The 14,718-nt window shown below is 44.6% G+C and overlaps 6 protein-coding genes across 6 annotated transcripts; 3 read left to right on the top strand and 3 right to left on the bottom strand.

Moving 5' to 3' along the window:
• Positions 1–121: 121 nt before the first annotated feature.
• Positions 122–1,512, bottom strand: LOC108091358 (DNA repair protein complementing XP-A cells homolog). Its single transcript, XM_017190511.2, has 2 exons — positions 1,271–1,512; positions 122–1,210 (listed from the first exon to the last, which is right to left on the bottom strand). The coding sequence occupies exons 1-2, from the start codon at positions 1,426–1,428 to the stop codon at positions 481–483; spliced, it is 888 nt and encodes a 295-aa protein (XP_017046000.1). The 5' UTR covers positions 1,429–1,512; the 3' UTR covers positions 122–480.
• Positions 1,513–1,626: 114 nt separating this feature from the next.
• Positions 1,627–2,971, top strand: LOC108091357 (beta-1,3-galactosyltransferase brn). The gene has a single exon (XM_017190510.2). The coding sequence runs from the start codon at positions 1,791–1,793 to the stop codon at positions 2,760–2,762; it is 972 nt and encodes a 323-aa protein (XP_017045999.1). The 5' UTR covers positions 1,627–1,790; the 3' UTR covers positions 2,763–2,971.
• Positions 2,972–3,614: 643 nt separating this feature from the next.
• Positions 3,615–8,813, top strand: LOC108091336 (thymosin beta). Its single transcript, XM_017190479.2, has 4 exons — positions 3,615–3,771; positions 7,508–7,643; positions 7,717–7,830; positions 7,982–8,813. The coding sequence occupies exons 2-4, from the start codon at positions 7,508–7,510 to the stop codon at positions 8,119–8,121; spliced, it is 390 nt and encodes a 129-aa protein (XP_017045968.1). The 5' UTR covers positions 3,615–3,771; the 3' UTR covers positions 8,122–8,813.
• Positions 8,814–8,882: 69 nt separating this feature from the next.
• On the bottom strand, positions 8,883–11,462 carry LOC108091335 (tRNA (cytosine(34)-C(5))-methyltransferase). The gene is made up of 3 exons (XM_017190478.2): positions 11,282–11,462; positions 9,379–11,203; positions 8,883–9,310 (listed from the first exon to the last, which is right to left on the bottom strand). The coding sequence occupies exons 1-3, from the start codon at positions 11,339–11,341 to the stop codon at positions 8,997–8,999; spliced, it is 2,199 nt and encodes a 732-aa protein (XP_017045967.1). The 5' UTR covers positions 11,342–11,462; the 3' UTR covers positions 8,883–8,996.
• Positions 11,463–11,907: 445 nt separating this feature from the next.
• LOC108091310 (augmin complex subunit dgt4) lies at positions 11,908–12,723 on the top strand. The gene has a single exon (XM_017190433.2). The coding sequence runs from the start codon at positions 11,998–12,000 to the stop codon at positions 12,565–12,567; it is 570 nt and encodes a 189-aa protein (XP_017045922.1). The 5' UTR covers positions 11,908–11,997; the 3' UTR covers positions 12,568–12,723.
• LOC108091309 (histone acetyltransferase Tip60) lies at positions 12,575–14,672 on the bottom strand. Its single transcript, XM_017190432.2, has 5 exons — positions 14,530–14,672; positions 14,339–14,465; positions 13,058–14,282; positions 12,776–12,988; positions 12,575–12,712 (listed from the first exon to the last, which is right to left on the bottom strand). Coding segments are annotated over exons 1-5 (1,626 nt in total). The 5' UTR covers positions 14,590–14,672; the 3' UTR covers positions 12,575–12,711.
• Positions 14,673–14,718: the final 46 nt, after the last annotated feature.

The following is a 14,718-nucleotide window of genomic DNA, read 5'->3' as shown; positions in this document are numbered from 1 at the left end:
CCGTTTTTCAAATTAATCCCTTGAATTCAAACAATACATTTTCCATCAATTTAAAATCGAGTATTTAGTTGGCATGGGACTTACTAAAATTTCATTTAATTCTGTGAGTTCACAAAAATGGTTTGGTGGTACATAATATTCATTGTTTTTAATTGAAAAAACGGGCATTGTGATATATAAACATTTTTGTGGCAGTACTGATCCTTTTTATCATGCAATTTCTTCAATTGCCTATAGTAATACAAGATTCCGACATTTTTTTTCACAACTTCGCTTAAAAAGTATTATAACTAATAATATAAAAAAAATTCAAAAAAATACATAGCTCCAAGAATAATGGAATACACTTTGAAGCTTCCAAGCCTACAACGCATGGATTTGCCAGCTTAAGTTACAAAGATAATTAAGATTTAAAAATACTTATTTTTTAACATAATTGATTCTTCAAGCATTCAGTGCAATAAACAAAAACAGGAAACTCTACATTTTTTCATAGGTCTCGCTATACGGACAGGAGAGGCAGGTGTGCGTGTAGGTGTCCTCCTCCTCGTTGTATGTGTCGGGTCCAAACTCGTGCTCGTGGACGACGTGCGTTTTCTTGGTGTAAATACTGCTCCGCACCTCCATGCGCAGCTGCTTCATCTGCTTGTTGTACTTGCGGGCCTTACCCACCTCGCGCTTATCCTCGCGAGACTCGTGCTGGCGCACCAGCTCCTCCTCGCTGCCCCAGACTTCCATTGCTCGCTTGTGAATCTGCAGGTGCAGGTACAACTTCATCTCGCCCCAGCGCACATTGTGAGGATTCTTGCGGCTTATGTAACGCAGCTTGGGCTCCCTTTTGTCGAAGTCACAGTCCTTGAGCAGATACTCCGCCTTGGCCTCCGTGCGGGTGATCAGGGCATGGCGGTCATCGTTGTCGCGGCACTTGTCGCAAACCGAGTGCCCGAAGTTGTTGAACAAATAGGAGTCGGCGAACTGGTCGCCGCAATCCAAGCACTCCTCGTACTGGATGGGGATGGCAATGGCATCGTCCACAATGACAGGCAGCTCCTCCCCGGACTTGTTAAGACCAGATACGCCCGGTGCTGTGGGCAGAACGGGCTGTTCCAGCAGAAAACCGCCACCGGAATCGATGTACTTGGTGCCCTGCACCTTGATCACCGAGCTTCCTTGACTGAGAGCCGCTTCCGGGTGAGTACCATCCCTGTTGCTATTGTTAGTTGTTAGATCATATTAGTTACATATGCCCTCCTTAACTTGGAGAACCCACCTGGCGAGATCCTTAAATGGATGCAAAACCAGTTTGGCGTCGCGCAACTTTTGTGCCTTCGCCAAATTCCGTTCGATTCGCGCCTTTTGTGCATTCGTGAGTTTGGAAATCTTCTCCGCCGGCGGAGCGAGTTCATCGGTGGCCACTGCCTCGGACATTTCAATTTCACAAGGTTTTGCTAAGCGCGCTCAGAAGTTTTAGTTTGTATGTTTTGTGCTACCTCTTGCCAATTTGACATTCACAGCGACGGCTCCGTATTGATGTAGTATTTTTTCGGTATTTTCCGGGCCTTAATGTTTTTTATTCAAAGTGTACAAACAATTTATTTCAAAATGCTTAAACACATTTCTTTTAAGTGAATTAGTTTATTTTTAAAAAGGTGTGCAAGACTTACAGAGCTTTGAGGGACATAATTGTCTTTTCTGAGCGTGCAATGAGGTGCCGCCAAACCTCGGCCGCAGTTTTCTGTCATTTTGACCTGCGACGGTCACCTTGAAGTTTTTGTTTTGGTTTGGTCGCAATGCAAAGTAAACACTACAAGCTGCTGCTGCGATGTCTCCTGGTTTTGCCGCTCATTCTTTTGGTGGACTATTGTGGCCTGCTGACCCACCTGCACGAACTGGACTTTGAGAGGCACTTCCACTATCCACTGAAGGATGACCGCGTCGGAACTTCGGGAATATCGAAGTTCGCCTACCTGCGAATGCCCTCTTTCACAGCCGAAATACAGGGGGATCAGCCTCCGCGTCTTACGCTGCTCATCAAAAGTGCCGTGTCGAACGTCCAGCGACGAGAGGCCATCCGTCGAACTTGGGGCTACGAAGGCCGATTCTCTGACGTCCATCTGCGCAGGGTTTTTCTACTGGGAACCACAACCCACGGAGGTGAAAAGGACATTGCCTGGGAGTCCCGCGAGCATGGCGACATCCTCCAGGCGGACTTTATAGATGCCTACTTCAATAACACCCTGAAGACCATGCTCGGAATGCGCTGGGCCAGCGAGCACTTCAATCGCAGTGATTTTTACCTCTTCGTCGACGATGATTACTATGTTTCGGCGAAAAATGTGCTGAAGTTTTTGGGTCGAGGACGCAGTAGCCACCAGCCAGAGTTGCTCTTCGCCGGGCATGTGTTCCAGACCTCGCCGCTGCGGCACAAGTTCAGCAAGTGGTACGTTTCGCTGGAGGAATACCCCTTCGATCGCTGGCCTCCCTACGTGACCGCAGGTGCGTTTCTGCTCTCGAAGCAGGCACTGCTCCGCTTATACTCGACCAGTGTCCACCTGCCGCTCTTTCGGTTCGACGATGTCTACCTTGGAATTGTGGCTCTCAAGGCGGGCATTCCCCTCCAGCATTGCGATGATTTTCGCTTCCATCGGCCGGCGTACAAGGGTCCCGATAGCTACAGTTCGGTAATAGCCTCGCACGATTTCGGGGACCCCGAGGAGATGATCCGGGTGTGGAACGAGTGCCGATCCGCAAACTATGCGTAGCAAGAAGGATCAGGATGGATATGCAGCCTAGTTTTACCATAGAGTGTATATACGGATGAGTCACTACCAAGATAACAGCCTTATTAAAGTAAACTAAACTGAGGATGACTGTTTTCAGAGATTTTAAATTTAGCAAAGGTGGATAACTCTACGTTATATGAGCTTTTTAAAATATGTTTTAATAAAGCTGTAAGTTAATTAATAATGCATTTGTTTACATTAAGCAGTATTATTCTTTTAATGTGCTACAAGAACAAAGGTTTTGTGAAAATGACTAACAACTACTTCAAGATTACAAAAAATGATTTGCCGATATATATTGCAGTTTCAAAATTCAAAAATCCCGCTCGTCTGTCGCGACTAACTTTGAGTGGTTCACTCGCTAGGATACGAAGAACAATATCGACGATTAGAATATCGATGAATTCATTTCAAAACATCGATACTTTGGTTCGGGTTCAGTCCCTTAACGTTCGGGTGGCTCTCAGATTATCGATGAACCCGTTTCTGCTCTGTATACCCGTTTGGGAAAACGGTGTTCCCTGTTTCCCCGTTTGGCGAAAAGGTGCAATATACCCGTTTTGAAACACTTCCTATGTTAAGTTTCTGTCAGAAAGCGCCTCTAGCGGACAAAAAGACTGCCAACTCGTTCGGGTCAGGCTCATCGTTTAAGGGTTGGACAACTAACTCTATTGCTGCATCTTTCGCACCTATTGGAAAACACCCCCCACTCGCACTCATTGTGGAATGTTAACGCCCTGACGGACACGACGAGACAGTTAGTCTCTACGTATTCCACCATGGTCACGTCAGTAACTTCGGACCGAAGTTAGCTCCAGCGCACATTAAAAGAAACGTTCAGTTTAGCTTCGGCTCCAAGCGCGACAATTTGAGGTTTAGCTCCAGTGTGCACTCTTAACTACATATATAAGGCCCCAACCCGCCAGCATCCCAGCTCGTAGTAGTCCTCTTTGCCAATCCAAAAACCAACACCAAAAATCAAATTAAGGTGAGCTTGTTAACTTTTTATTTAGGTTTGAGGGGAAAACAATTTTTTTTTTTAATTTTTTAATGGGGGATCGCCGGTAATTTCTTTTTCTGGGGAGAAGTGGGCAAAAAGAAGTTGAAGCAGAAGAAGGGGAACCTAACTGGTTTTTTGTTGACGCGCAGTCTTCATTGATTGCAAAAATGGCAGCGGATTTGTTATAAATATTTATTGTGCTCGTCTAGTCCGTTACTTTTAGCTCTTTCTCTTTATTTTCATTTATTTTCTTTGGCTTGAACTTTTTTCTGCAGATGTTAAATGGCTTTTGCCGCTGCCTTTTGTTGACTATATTTTTTTTTTATGTGTGGTTTAAACTTCAGAGACCTTTCTGTGTTTGTGTGTGTGTTGATGCCGGCCGGCATTTTTCCCTTTTTTTTTGCCGTCTGCCGCTTGATGGTGTGTATGTGTATGTGTGTGGGCTTGGGCGGGGCGCATGTGTTGCTGTTAAATATCCTCCCCCACAGTGGGGACCACAAATTTAACATTACTTATAAATATCGTTTATAATCGAAAAGAAATAAAAAGTATAAAATTCATAATCTTGCAAACGATTGCCGTTTAAAAATTGTATTGGCTTGTAACACACATATGTACTATAAAATTAGCCATAGAAAAGATATAAATTGAATAACAGCACTGTCTATTATTATCTACAATTTTAAGTTACACACGTATAGCAACAGCTTTTCCATTTGAGGTCAAGTGTAGGTTTAAATTTTTTAAAGTTGTACTTTGACTAACAAACTGTTTAAACTAAATTTTGGAGTAAACAAAACAGACTGCCAAATATATAACTTAGTAGGAGTCTAATACTTCAAGCAATATACATATGTACATATCTTAATCAATTTGTGATATCACTGGACTTGAATGTACTCTTTTTTTTTAATTCTTATTAGTTACTATTACGGTGGTCATGACTGTGAGATGCATGAGTATGTGCACGACGAGTTGCAAATTTAACTGGGCGTGGCGGCCGTTCTTCATTGTCGCCAGAGAACTTGGATATCCAATATCCAGTGATTTTGAAATTGAATATATGACTAAACACAGCCGCCCGCATATATTGTGTTTTGTATATAATGTGCATAAAATGTATAATGTGCTTGTTTAACATTCATTGCAAGTCGCCGTTTATCCTCGTCTCTCTCACGCTCTCTCTCTCTTTTACTCTCACACAAGCACACATGTGAACTTGTGCAGGAGTTGAGGGTGTAATGTAAAACGGACGTGTCTGTCATTTCTCATTCCATTTCTCCTTTCCGCTTTTTCTGCACTCTCCGCCCTTTCTTCTCGCCTTCTTTTTGGCACTCCGTTCGTCGGCTGGTTGCCACGCATCAGCGGCTTTGACTCATTTTGTTTTACATATAATTTCTATACCCAAACAAATTCTGCTTTTATTCTTCTTATTTTTAACGGTCTTTTGGCGCCGTCCCACTCACACTCCAAAAAAAAAACTATAAGATATGTGTATCTATAAAAGAATTAACCAAAAACAGGAAGAAAGAAAAAAGAAAGAAAAGCTTACAAAGTCATGAAGAAGTAGAAGCACAGCTGTGTGGGCAACGATAAATTCATCATACATACATACATACACGTATATATGCATGCAATACAGCGATGATTCATCGCCGGTTTTTAAGCGGGGCGACCATATTTCGAATTTCGAAGTTGGAAGTTGATTCACGGCAAACTTCATTTGCCCCTCCCCTCTTTCCCCTTGGAAATTACCACCTCCCCCCTTGCACTCCAACTTTGTATGTATGCGAAGTCGTTACTTCTGTCGTTTGTTTGTTGCCTCTCCTTTGTTTGCTGCAAGGAGCTGACTAATGCGACACTCGGATTACACGATTACCAATTAATCGAATTTAAAATTAAGCGTTGCAATTGTGAGAAGTCTTGCCTAACAAACAAGAGGCGTAAACCTTACAAAAACTAAGGGCATAAATCACCGCAAAAATGGAAATGTATATGCTTAAAAAGAAAAGTTGCAATTAAGGGGCTTGTTGTTGACTTGGGATTTTCTTATGATTAGTTCATCGGTGCTATTTTTGTTTGCGATAATAAATTATGAGCAATTGATCAGTATTATCAAAATAAAGATTAGCGAGTGATGCTTGCCGGTTTGCCTTAATCATAGATAAGGTACCCTCATAAGTCCAATTGTTAAACGGTTAAATGTTGAACTATGTCATTTAATAGGTCTTATTTAAAGTGGTGTAGAAAATTGTAATTAAAAAGTGATGCAAAAAGTTAAAAAAGATCCCCAATAAGTCGAGCTTACTTTGTTGATCGTGATTTAAAACCGGCATAAACCTAGTCAGTCGAAGATAGGCTTTTCTGTCTGGGGAAGTGGAGATAGCGGGCCAGAGCGGAGTGTTGGGAGATCGGCGTCCGTTAGTCAATCAACGTGATTGGCCGGCTGGTTGGAGCTCAGCTTTACGACCATTTATGGCCATAAATAAGCAAATAAATATAGATTTCGCGATGCCTTTTCTCCGTTTTGTTTTTGGCGCGGTCGCTGCCCTTGTAACCATTGCATATCAGCGCAGCTGTTCGATCGAATGCAATGCAATTCGAGTGATGACATGTTACCGATATCGATACACAAAGACGATTCTTTGTCCAGCGCAATTCTGAGTGGAACATGGGGAAATAATATATGGGGATTGCGAAGCGGCACGCACACTTGAATTTCGAACTAAAAATAAACGTGATAAAATGCAGTTTAACCGCTCGCCAAGTACTCATGCCTTCTGATAAGAAGGCCAGTGCTAAACAAAGGCCAAGAACAAAAAGCAAGGCAGAAGCAAAGAAATGAAATGAAAATTGGAGTCATCGTAATCTGTTTCCAGTTGGAAAGGTTCGCTGAACTTTTCTCGTGCGCTCTCTCCTCTTTCTCGTTTTCTGATAGGAAACACTTTTCCACATTTGAATGACTCGTCCTTGTTACATTTGTGTGCGTTTTGAGTCATCGTTATCGCCTCACATTCGGATGATTAACTCTTTTTTTGCTAGGCTATCGCTTGGGAAATCTTACAGCTAACATAAAATTAAACCAACCGTCAACAAATCGATAATGCGATTAGTTTCCAACGAAAATGAATTATTTATTAAGACGCAACATTAATATCAACAAAAGCAAACAATAAAGAACAACAACAGATCTTCTATCGGTGTGTCGGTTTCCTCTTACGCATCGACAACATCGATATCCTCTTCCGGCCTGGCTCCAATTGGAACCGCCTTTTCGGAAACTGGATTTTTTTTTAGAATTTGAGAAATTCGTTGATCGCACAATCGAATTTAAATAAACAATTTGCACATTCTCAAAAATATTGTGACGCTTATTTCAGTTCATATCGTTGTGGAAAGATAAGCAACATGTAAGCTTTTGCTATCTAATTTTTAGAAGTCCTACTTATCAGAAATCGGTTTTTGGTTCTTAAAAAGAATTCTGGTTAAATGTATTTGTTACGGGTTCTACTTTCTAGACAAGAAGGTTTTTAACACCTTGCCAAAAGTATACCTATAGTTTTGTTATCTAAAGGAAAAATACTATGATAGTTTTTATAGCCTTTTCATTTCTTTTCAATCTTTTGATATTTGATAACTAAAAATTGGTTTCAAAATTTTGGTAGTAGGACTGTGACCTAAAATTGTAATTTTGTTTTAAACAATGATAAACACCCATTTTAAGATGGCCGCTCCAGCACCAGCACTCAAGGATCTGCCCAAGGTGGCCGAGAATCTGAAGAGCCAGTTGGAAGGTTTTAACCAGGAAAAACTGAAGAATGCCAGCACCCAGGAGAAGATCATTCTTCCCACCGCTGAAGGTGAATAGCCAGTCGATGCAGCTGAAACTTAAGTAAAACTATATTTTGTAACGTAATCCTTGCCCAAAAACAGATGTGGCTGCTGAGAAGACCCAACAGTCGATCTTCGAGGGCATCACCGCTTTCAATCAGAACAACTTAAAGCACACGGAGACCAACGAGAAGAACCCGTTGCCCGATAAGGAAGGTGCGTTGTAGGCCATCTAGTATACACACTTACATACTCTATGTGCAGTGTTTAGCGTGGCCATAAAAGCCAATGGCAGACAGGCTGCCTTAGATGGACAGTACAGTGTACACTCTATAATTGTGTTGTTATTTCTCAACTCAAATTGCAGCCATCGAGCAGGAGAAGGAGAAGAATCAGTTCATTGCCGGCATTGAGAACTTTGATGCGAAAAAGTTGAAGCACACCGAGACCAACGAGAAGAACGTGCTGCCCACCAAGGAGGTTATTGAGGCCGAGAAGCAGGCTTAAAACGGGGCTCTCATCTGGTCCAATTCGATCCGAGACTCGAGACTCCACAGCCGAGATACAAGATCTGCGATCTGAGATCCCAGATCCGATCTTCAGTCACCCCGTCTCTTTTTCGTCTCGCCGCATCTCAACTCTTTATACCTATAAAAGCTATCCCTCTCTCATTTTCCCAATGCTACCAAGTAAATCGAAACCGCTGCGCATGCACGTGATTGCAAAAGTATTTTACCATAATCATATTTCGGTTGTTTTTTTTTTTCTTTTATTTTTTATATATATATTTTTGTATTAACAAGCGAGAGAATCAGTCTCATTCCTACAGCGTAATTAACATAAAATAAACATTCGTCTATCCCATATATATTTGTGCATAAATGTTTCCAAAACACACATCATCAGAGGAAAGGAAAAACGCAGATACAAAGCAATACGACAGCCAACTCACTCAGAACATTTACACTTACACAAAAAAAGACGGCAAATATATGAAAAATACTTTTTAAAAGACACGAAACAACGTATGAAGCGTATAAAACAGAAAAACAAAAAGGAATACGGTAGAACACCATCTATATAAAGAGTATGTGTAATTTTTTAATGAACTTTTTTTTATATACTTTACATACGATATATTTATACTGGAAAAAATAAAAACATAAATGTAACATTTTATAACAAAAACGTACTAAAAACGCTGTGACTTTTGCTTGGATTGGGCAAGTTTTAATCAGTGATTTATTGATTATAAATAAAAACCAAAATTCAACTTTGCATCTTCCACTTTAATGGATTATATACTTCTGATTCGTAATGATTATACAGGCCACTTTACAGGTGGAATTGGTCCGCTTAAATGCTACATTTACTGACAAGCACTAGCTCTTGGTGGACTCTTCTTCGGGGTTAACAGGAACGTCAGCAACAGTATCGTCAGTGGATTCCAACTCATCAGCACCTGCCTCAACTTCTTTGTTGGCTTCTGCAGCAGCTGCATCTGCTGCGGCGGCCGCGATTCTCGCATCCTCGTACTTGTTCGTTTCGAACTTGCTGAGGTCGGCGCCCAGCAGCCGCAGGATGTGAATGGTCTCGTCCTTGTGGACATAGGCCCGCAGGCTTGAGGTTCCACGCCAGCCCACAGTGTACAAAGTGAACCGCGGATCCACGTACTTGAGAATGCAGCTGCCCACTCCTACAAAGAAAAGAGAGTTGAAACGAATAGGAACCACGAATCATTGGCTAAGGATCTTCAGAGCCTACCCAACTCCTTGCAGCGCTCCTGGGTTTCCTTCTTCAGCTCGTGCGTCGACGGCGGCTGCGTGGGATCGGTGCAGTTGAGCATCATCACAAGATCCTCCCGCTCCACCTCGATTCGCCTGTTGGCCCCCATGAAAGCGTTCGAGGTCTGCAGGCCCTCCTGCGCCAAACGGAACGGGTGCACCGTGTGTCGGTTCTCGCAGCGCACGAAAGTTTTGACGCCCGTGTTAATGATCTTGATGTTGTGCTCATTGTTGAGCACCAAATCCCTGATGGGGTCCGAGCAGTAGTAGATGTTCTTCTTTTTGTCGGTGATGCAGCGCGTAAGGAGGCACCGCTGGTTGAGGGATTCGTCCAGCTGGTAGAACTCCTTGATGGCCACGTAATCGGGATCATTTTCACCGAAAAACACATAAGGATCTTCTTTGTAACCGTGCAGCCGTCGCTTCTTACGCTGCGGTCCCCACGGAACGGACTTCTCCTCAATAGGCTTGCCCTCTTCGTCGAGCTTCGGCTCATCCGCCGGCTGCTTGGCCTTCTCGTTCTGCGCCACCAGCTCCACCACATCGTTCTTCTCGAAGCTTAGCTGGCGTCGCTTCTCCAAGACCGCCACGAAGAAGCCGCCGCTGTCCTGCAGATGAGGTAGCACTCTGAGACACTTCTCCAGTCCGATCTTGGCCATTTCCTCAGCTGGAAGCGGGAACATGCCAGGCCGAATGATGGTGTGAAGGCTCTCGGGCACCTCGTCGAAACTAGTGAAGATTTGATCCACCTCCTTGGTGGCCAGCTTCCAGTCGGTCATGCCTGGCTTGTACTTGAGCCCCGGCACCAGGTGACCCGCGTCCACCAGTTCAAGGGCACCATCTGCCTCCTTGAGAATGCGCTGCAGCACCGCCTCGTTCTCGATGGGATTCAGTGAGCACGTGGAGTAAACCAGGCGACCGCCCACCTCCAACATTTCGGCGCCACGTCTAACGATCCTATACTGAATGCCGTGCAGATTGTACGCCTGTGCCAAATTCCACTTGAGCCAAATGTCTGGGTTCTTTCGCAACGTACCGTCACCGGAGCAGGGAACATCGCACAGGATCTTGTCGAACTTGAGGATGCCCTTCGACCCATCCTCCTGGCTGGTGAGCAGGTTGGGGAAGACACTGCTGTCGTGGTTAGTCACCAGCAGGCAAGGCGAGTTCAAACGCTTGGCCTGGTGGACCAACATGTAGCAGCGATTGTTGTCCACATCGTTGGCAAGGACAAAGCCAGGTGGAATTTTATATTTCTCGGGGCAGGCATGGAGGGCTTCGATAAGCTGAGCTGTCTTGGAACCCGGAGCAGCACACATGTCCAAAACTTTGTCAGTAGGTTGAACATCCAGGACGATAGGTGGAATCATAGAGACGGCCTCCTGCCGACTGATTCCGCCCGCTGTGGTCTCCACAATAAGGAAGTTGTGAAGCCGGTAGAGAGGCTCCGATCGACGGATGTCCTTGCGTGTGAGGTGAAGCTGATAGGCCAGACCATTCGGATACCAAGGGAGGCACAGCGGACGCTCCACATCCTCCGGCGCCTTCTGGTGCAGCTCGGCCACCGCCCTTACATATTCCGTGAAGAGCTGAGTTTCTATAATAGAAAGCAGCGCCTTCGCCTCGTCCTTGAAGCCGGTCACCCGAAAAGTGGTGGGCAGGTTGTCCCTAATAGATTCAAGGAACTGCGACCACTCCTCCTCGCTGGCGCAGATCTTCTGCAGGTGGTAGTACTTGATGAAGAAGGCATTATCCCTCTTGATCTCCTCGTAGGGCAGCGCTCTACGATCTGGACGCTCAGGACCCTGTTGATTGGTAAGTTTGCAATAAAAAATTCCCAAAACGTGGAGTTCCTTTTTAAACTTGTTTTATGAGTCACTTACGTTTTCTCGCTTTTGGCGTTTTCGAGCTGCAAACGGATTTTGTTTCTTGTTTCGCCCCATTTTTTTTATTTTTAAGACAAATATTAAATATATTTAATATGGTGCTTAGGTCAATATTATAAGAAATACAAAATTTGTAAATAAAACGTGCTCGCCGCCTGTCTGGCAACTCTGACCGCCGATTTGCCAGACCGTTGGTTCGGTAAAAGAATCCATTATGAAAAGTAAACTTTGTAAGGGGTACCCCTTTAAGTTTTTGTCCGTCACTTTTTTGGGTTAAGACCTCTACAAAATGATCAATCGTCATTTTATTTCAACGAAAAAGACATTTTCCTAAATGTCTTTTGGCCCTGAAAAATGTTGTATACCAACTTTTTTAAATTACACAAGAACTAATTCGCTATACTTTTTGAAAGTTTTGATAGGGCTATCCCTTTCAGTATTTTATTTTAAAATTGTCCAATTTTTTAGCGATAAAACCTCTATAAATCGAACAAAAATAATTTTATTTCAATGAGCTAGGTGTTTTCTTAAGTGTTTCTTTCCCTCAAAATAAGTTTCATACCTACAAATTTAAAATTTTAGTTGTCATTTCTACAACGAAAAACAGATCGATTTGTTGACTAAAGCCAGACAGCATTGTCGATAACAAGAGTCAATCGAATCTGAATTTCCCTCGCTTTGTATATTAACTTTTAAATTAAATTGAAACCAAAATGGAGACTCCGCCCACGCCCACTTTGTCAACCCCGCCAGCAGCTTTGGTCGAGGGCGAAATGGATGACATTCAGTATCTGCTCCACTTGGAGGCGATGCGCCGTTTCCAGGAGGACAACCGCCATATTAAGCGTCAGGTGGAAGAACAAGCGCGTCTCTGGCTGGACGCCAAGTGCGAATATAATCGGGAATTCGCAAGGCTGACCAGGCTACTAAAGTGTGCCGCCCTTCAAAAGGCGGTGGACGGTCAACGCGTAAACTCCGATGTGGATCATGTCGCCCGGGCGGAGAATGACATCGAAAGTCTGCGATCGAAACTCTCTAGATATCTGCCTCCGGCCAGTGTGGCTTCTAAGGAAATGGAACTGTGCCTGGAGCAGTTAAAAACTGCTCACAAGCCCCGCTTAGACTTAAGCCGCCAGCAGCGCGAGTTTGCCCAAAATCAGGAAGCTCTGAAGGGTCTGCGAACCGCCGTCGATGCGTTGGAGAATGGTTTAGAGATCGGCATAATGCAGGGCATGGATCACCTCATCGAGGACCTACTGCCTCCGGGGGAAAAATCAAACTAGTGGTGGATTCGGTGGATTCAAAGCATATTTATATTCGCGATATAAACTAGTTTATTTATAACAATAAAAGCCAATTATTGCGGCTGAAAAACTTCGATTTACAAGCATTCCAGTTCCATCCAATGAGAATCAATAAAAAGGCAATCTATAATAGAATTAAAGGCTCCTTAAATTAATTAATAATAATAAGGGCTGAGAATGAAATTACCACTTTGAGCGCTTGGACCAGTCCTTGGCCGTCCAGTGGAGGCACTTGGAGTCGATGCGGATCTTGCGCTTGTCCATCGCTCGCCGATGTTGCTCGATGGTGTCCCGGTTGATACACACGATGTACTGGCCCTTGTAGTAATTGATCAGGTTCAGATTTTGCAGCGTGGAGATCACGTCCTCCTTCTTGATCGAAGTGCATTCGCAGATGTCGCTGGAAACGAAAATAAACAGTTAGAATTATTTGTTAAACAGAACACAAAGTAGTAAAGAAAAGACAAACTTTATTGTAATGGTGGGCTTCTCGCCATCTGTGCTCGGGTTCTGGCTAATGAAAATCTCCAATATGGTTTGCGCCCAGTATGATCGGTAGGACAGAAGGCCCAGATCCGATAAGGGCTTCTCCGGCGAGCCCGTCTTCCCTTCGAACTTGGACAGTTCATAGCTGAACTCGATAAGCAGCTTGCCGTATCCCTTTCGCTGATACGGAGGCATTGTAAGAATGCAGGCCACGTTGTAATCCTCTGTGCTTTCCTTCTCCTTTGAGAAGTAGCCCACAATGTGAAAACCGCGCGAGTCGAACTCGGTCATAACGTAGAACAGGAACGGGTCCGTGTCATAATAGAGTGTTTTGTGGTCCAGAAAAAGTTTAGCCAGCAGGCAGAGGTTCTGCGCATAAACCTTGTTCTTTCGTCCATCGATTTCAAAAAAGGAAATTGTGTGCTTGCGGTAGATCTCGTTCCCTGGCGGGTGCCTTAGATTGCATTTGGACAGGTGCCTCTCCAGGCACTTCCTGCTTTTCCTGTACTTCAGGCAGAATTCACAAATGTAGATGCAGGGCATCTGGCAGAGTTCCTGCGGATAGGGTGAGAAATACCAGGGTTTAATGCGATGTCGCCCCAGCTCGATCATCTCCACGTTCTTCATGCGCGTCACAACATCGTCCTGGTGCGTAACCATACTGCCGGACTGCCTTGGAGTGGGCGTCTTGCCGTCCTGTGATCCATCTCCATCCTCGTTAGCCGCCCCGCTTATCAAACCGTCACCGGTCACGTGCACAGGCGTCGCCGAGGGCGTTTGTGGCGTGGCAGGATGGGTATGTGACTGCTGCTGTGGCACTTGCAGGCTGTGGTGCCCATGGGCCGACCCTCCGTGCACTTTCCGCTTGCGATTGATGCGTTTTTGAAGTGCGGCTGCTAGGTTGTTGCCATTTACGAGCTCCCCGGCACTGCTTGGCGTCCCGGGAGGAGCCACTAAGCCGGGCAAACCCGCGGGAGGAGGCGCACTGCTTGTTGGGCCACTGGGGGTCGATTGGATGGCTGTCAGGCTGCCGGAACCAGAGTGCTGTGGTGATGTGGGTCTGGAAACGCTGCCTGCCAGCGAATGGTGACGCTGCGGAGTGGTCACACCGGTACTGGTGCCTGTTTGGGAGCCATCTCGTCGTGGAAATTGCACTTTTCGTGTGTACAAATCCTCCTCGTTAACCCACTCATCCAGGCGCTTGTTAACTGTGTATTTAGTATAAATAATGGGATATGCCAGTTTTTAAGTTGTCTATACTTACAGTCTACATAGTGCACGTAGAACTGGCGTCGTCCATCCAGCTCCTTGATGCTGACAATCTCCGCCAGCGGCCAGTCGTCCGTTTTATGCATCCTGACGGGAAGACGACATCCTTCGGTGAGGGCGGCCTGAAAAACTCAAAATACAATAAATCACACACCCTAGACATCATAAAGACCATTTTCAACGCACCGTTGACTCGCAAATCGAGGCCACATCGTCGTCAAATTCATATTTGTGGTTAATTTTCATTTGTTTATATTTTTTTCGCTCTACCTCGAAAATAAAGAGCACGCAGCTAGAGATGGAACTTTTGGTTAACTATCGACCTATCGATGGGCAGTGACATCAGCAGTTTAAAAATATCGATGACCAGTGCTG

This window comes from Drosophila ficusphila, unplaced genomic scaffold (genome assembly GCF_018152265.1).
Source record: "Drosophila ficusphila isolate 14025-0441.05 unplaced genomic scaffold, ASM1815226v1 contig_198, whole genome shotgun sequence".
NCBI lineage: Eukaryota > Metazoa > Arthropoda > Insecta > Diptera > Drosophilidae > Drosophila > Drosophila ficusphila.
Note: the sequence above shows the minus strand (reverse complement) of the source record. Positions and strands in the feature narration are given on the sequence as shown.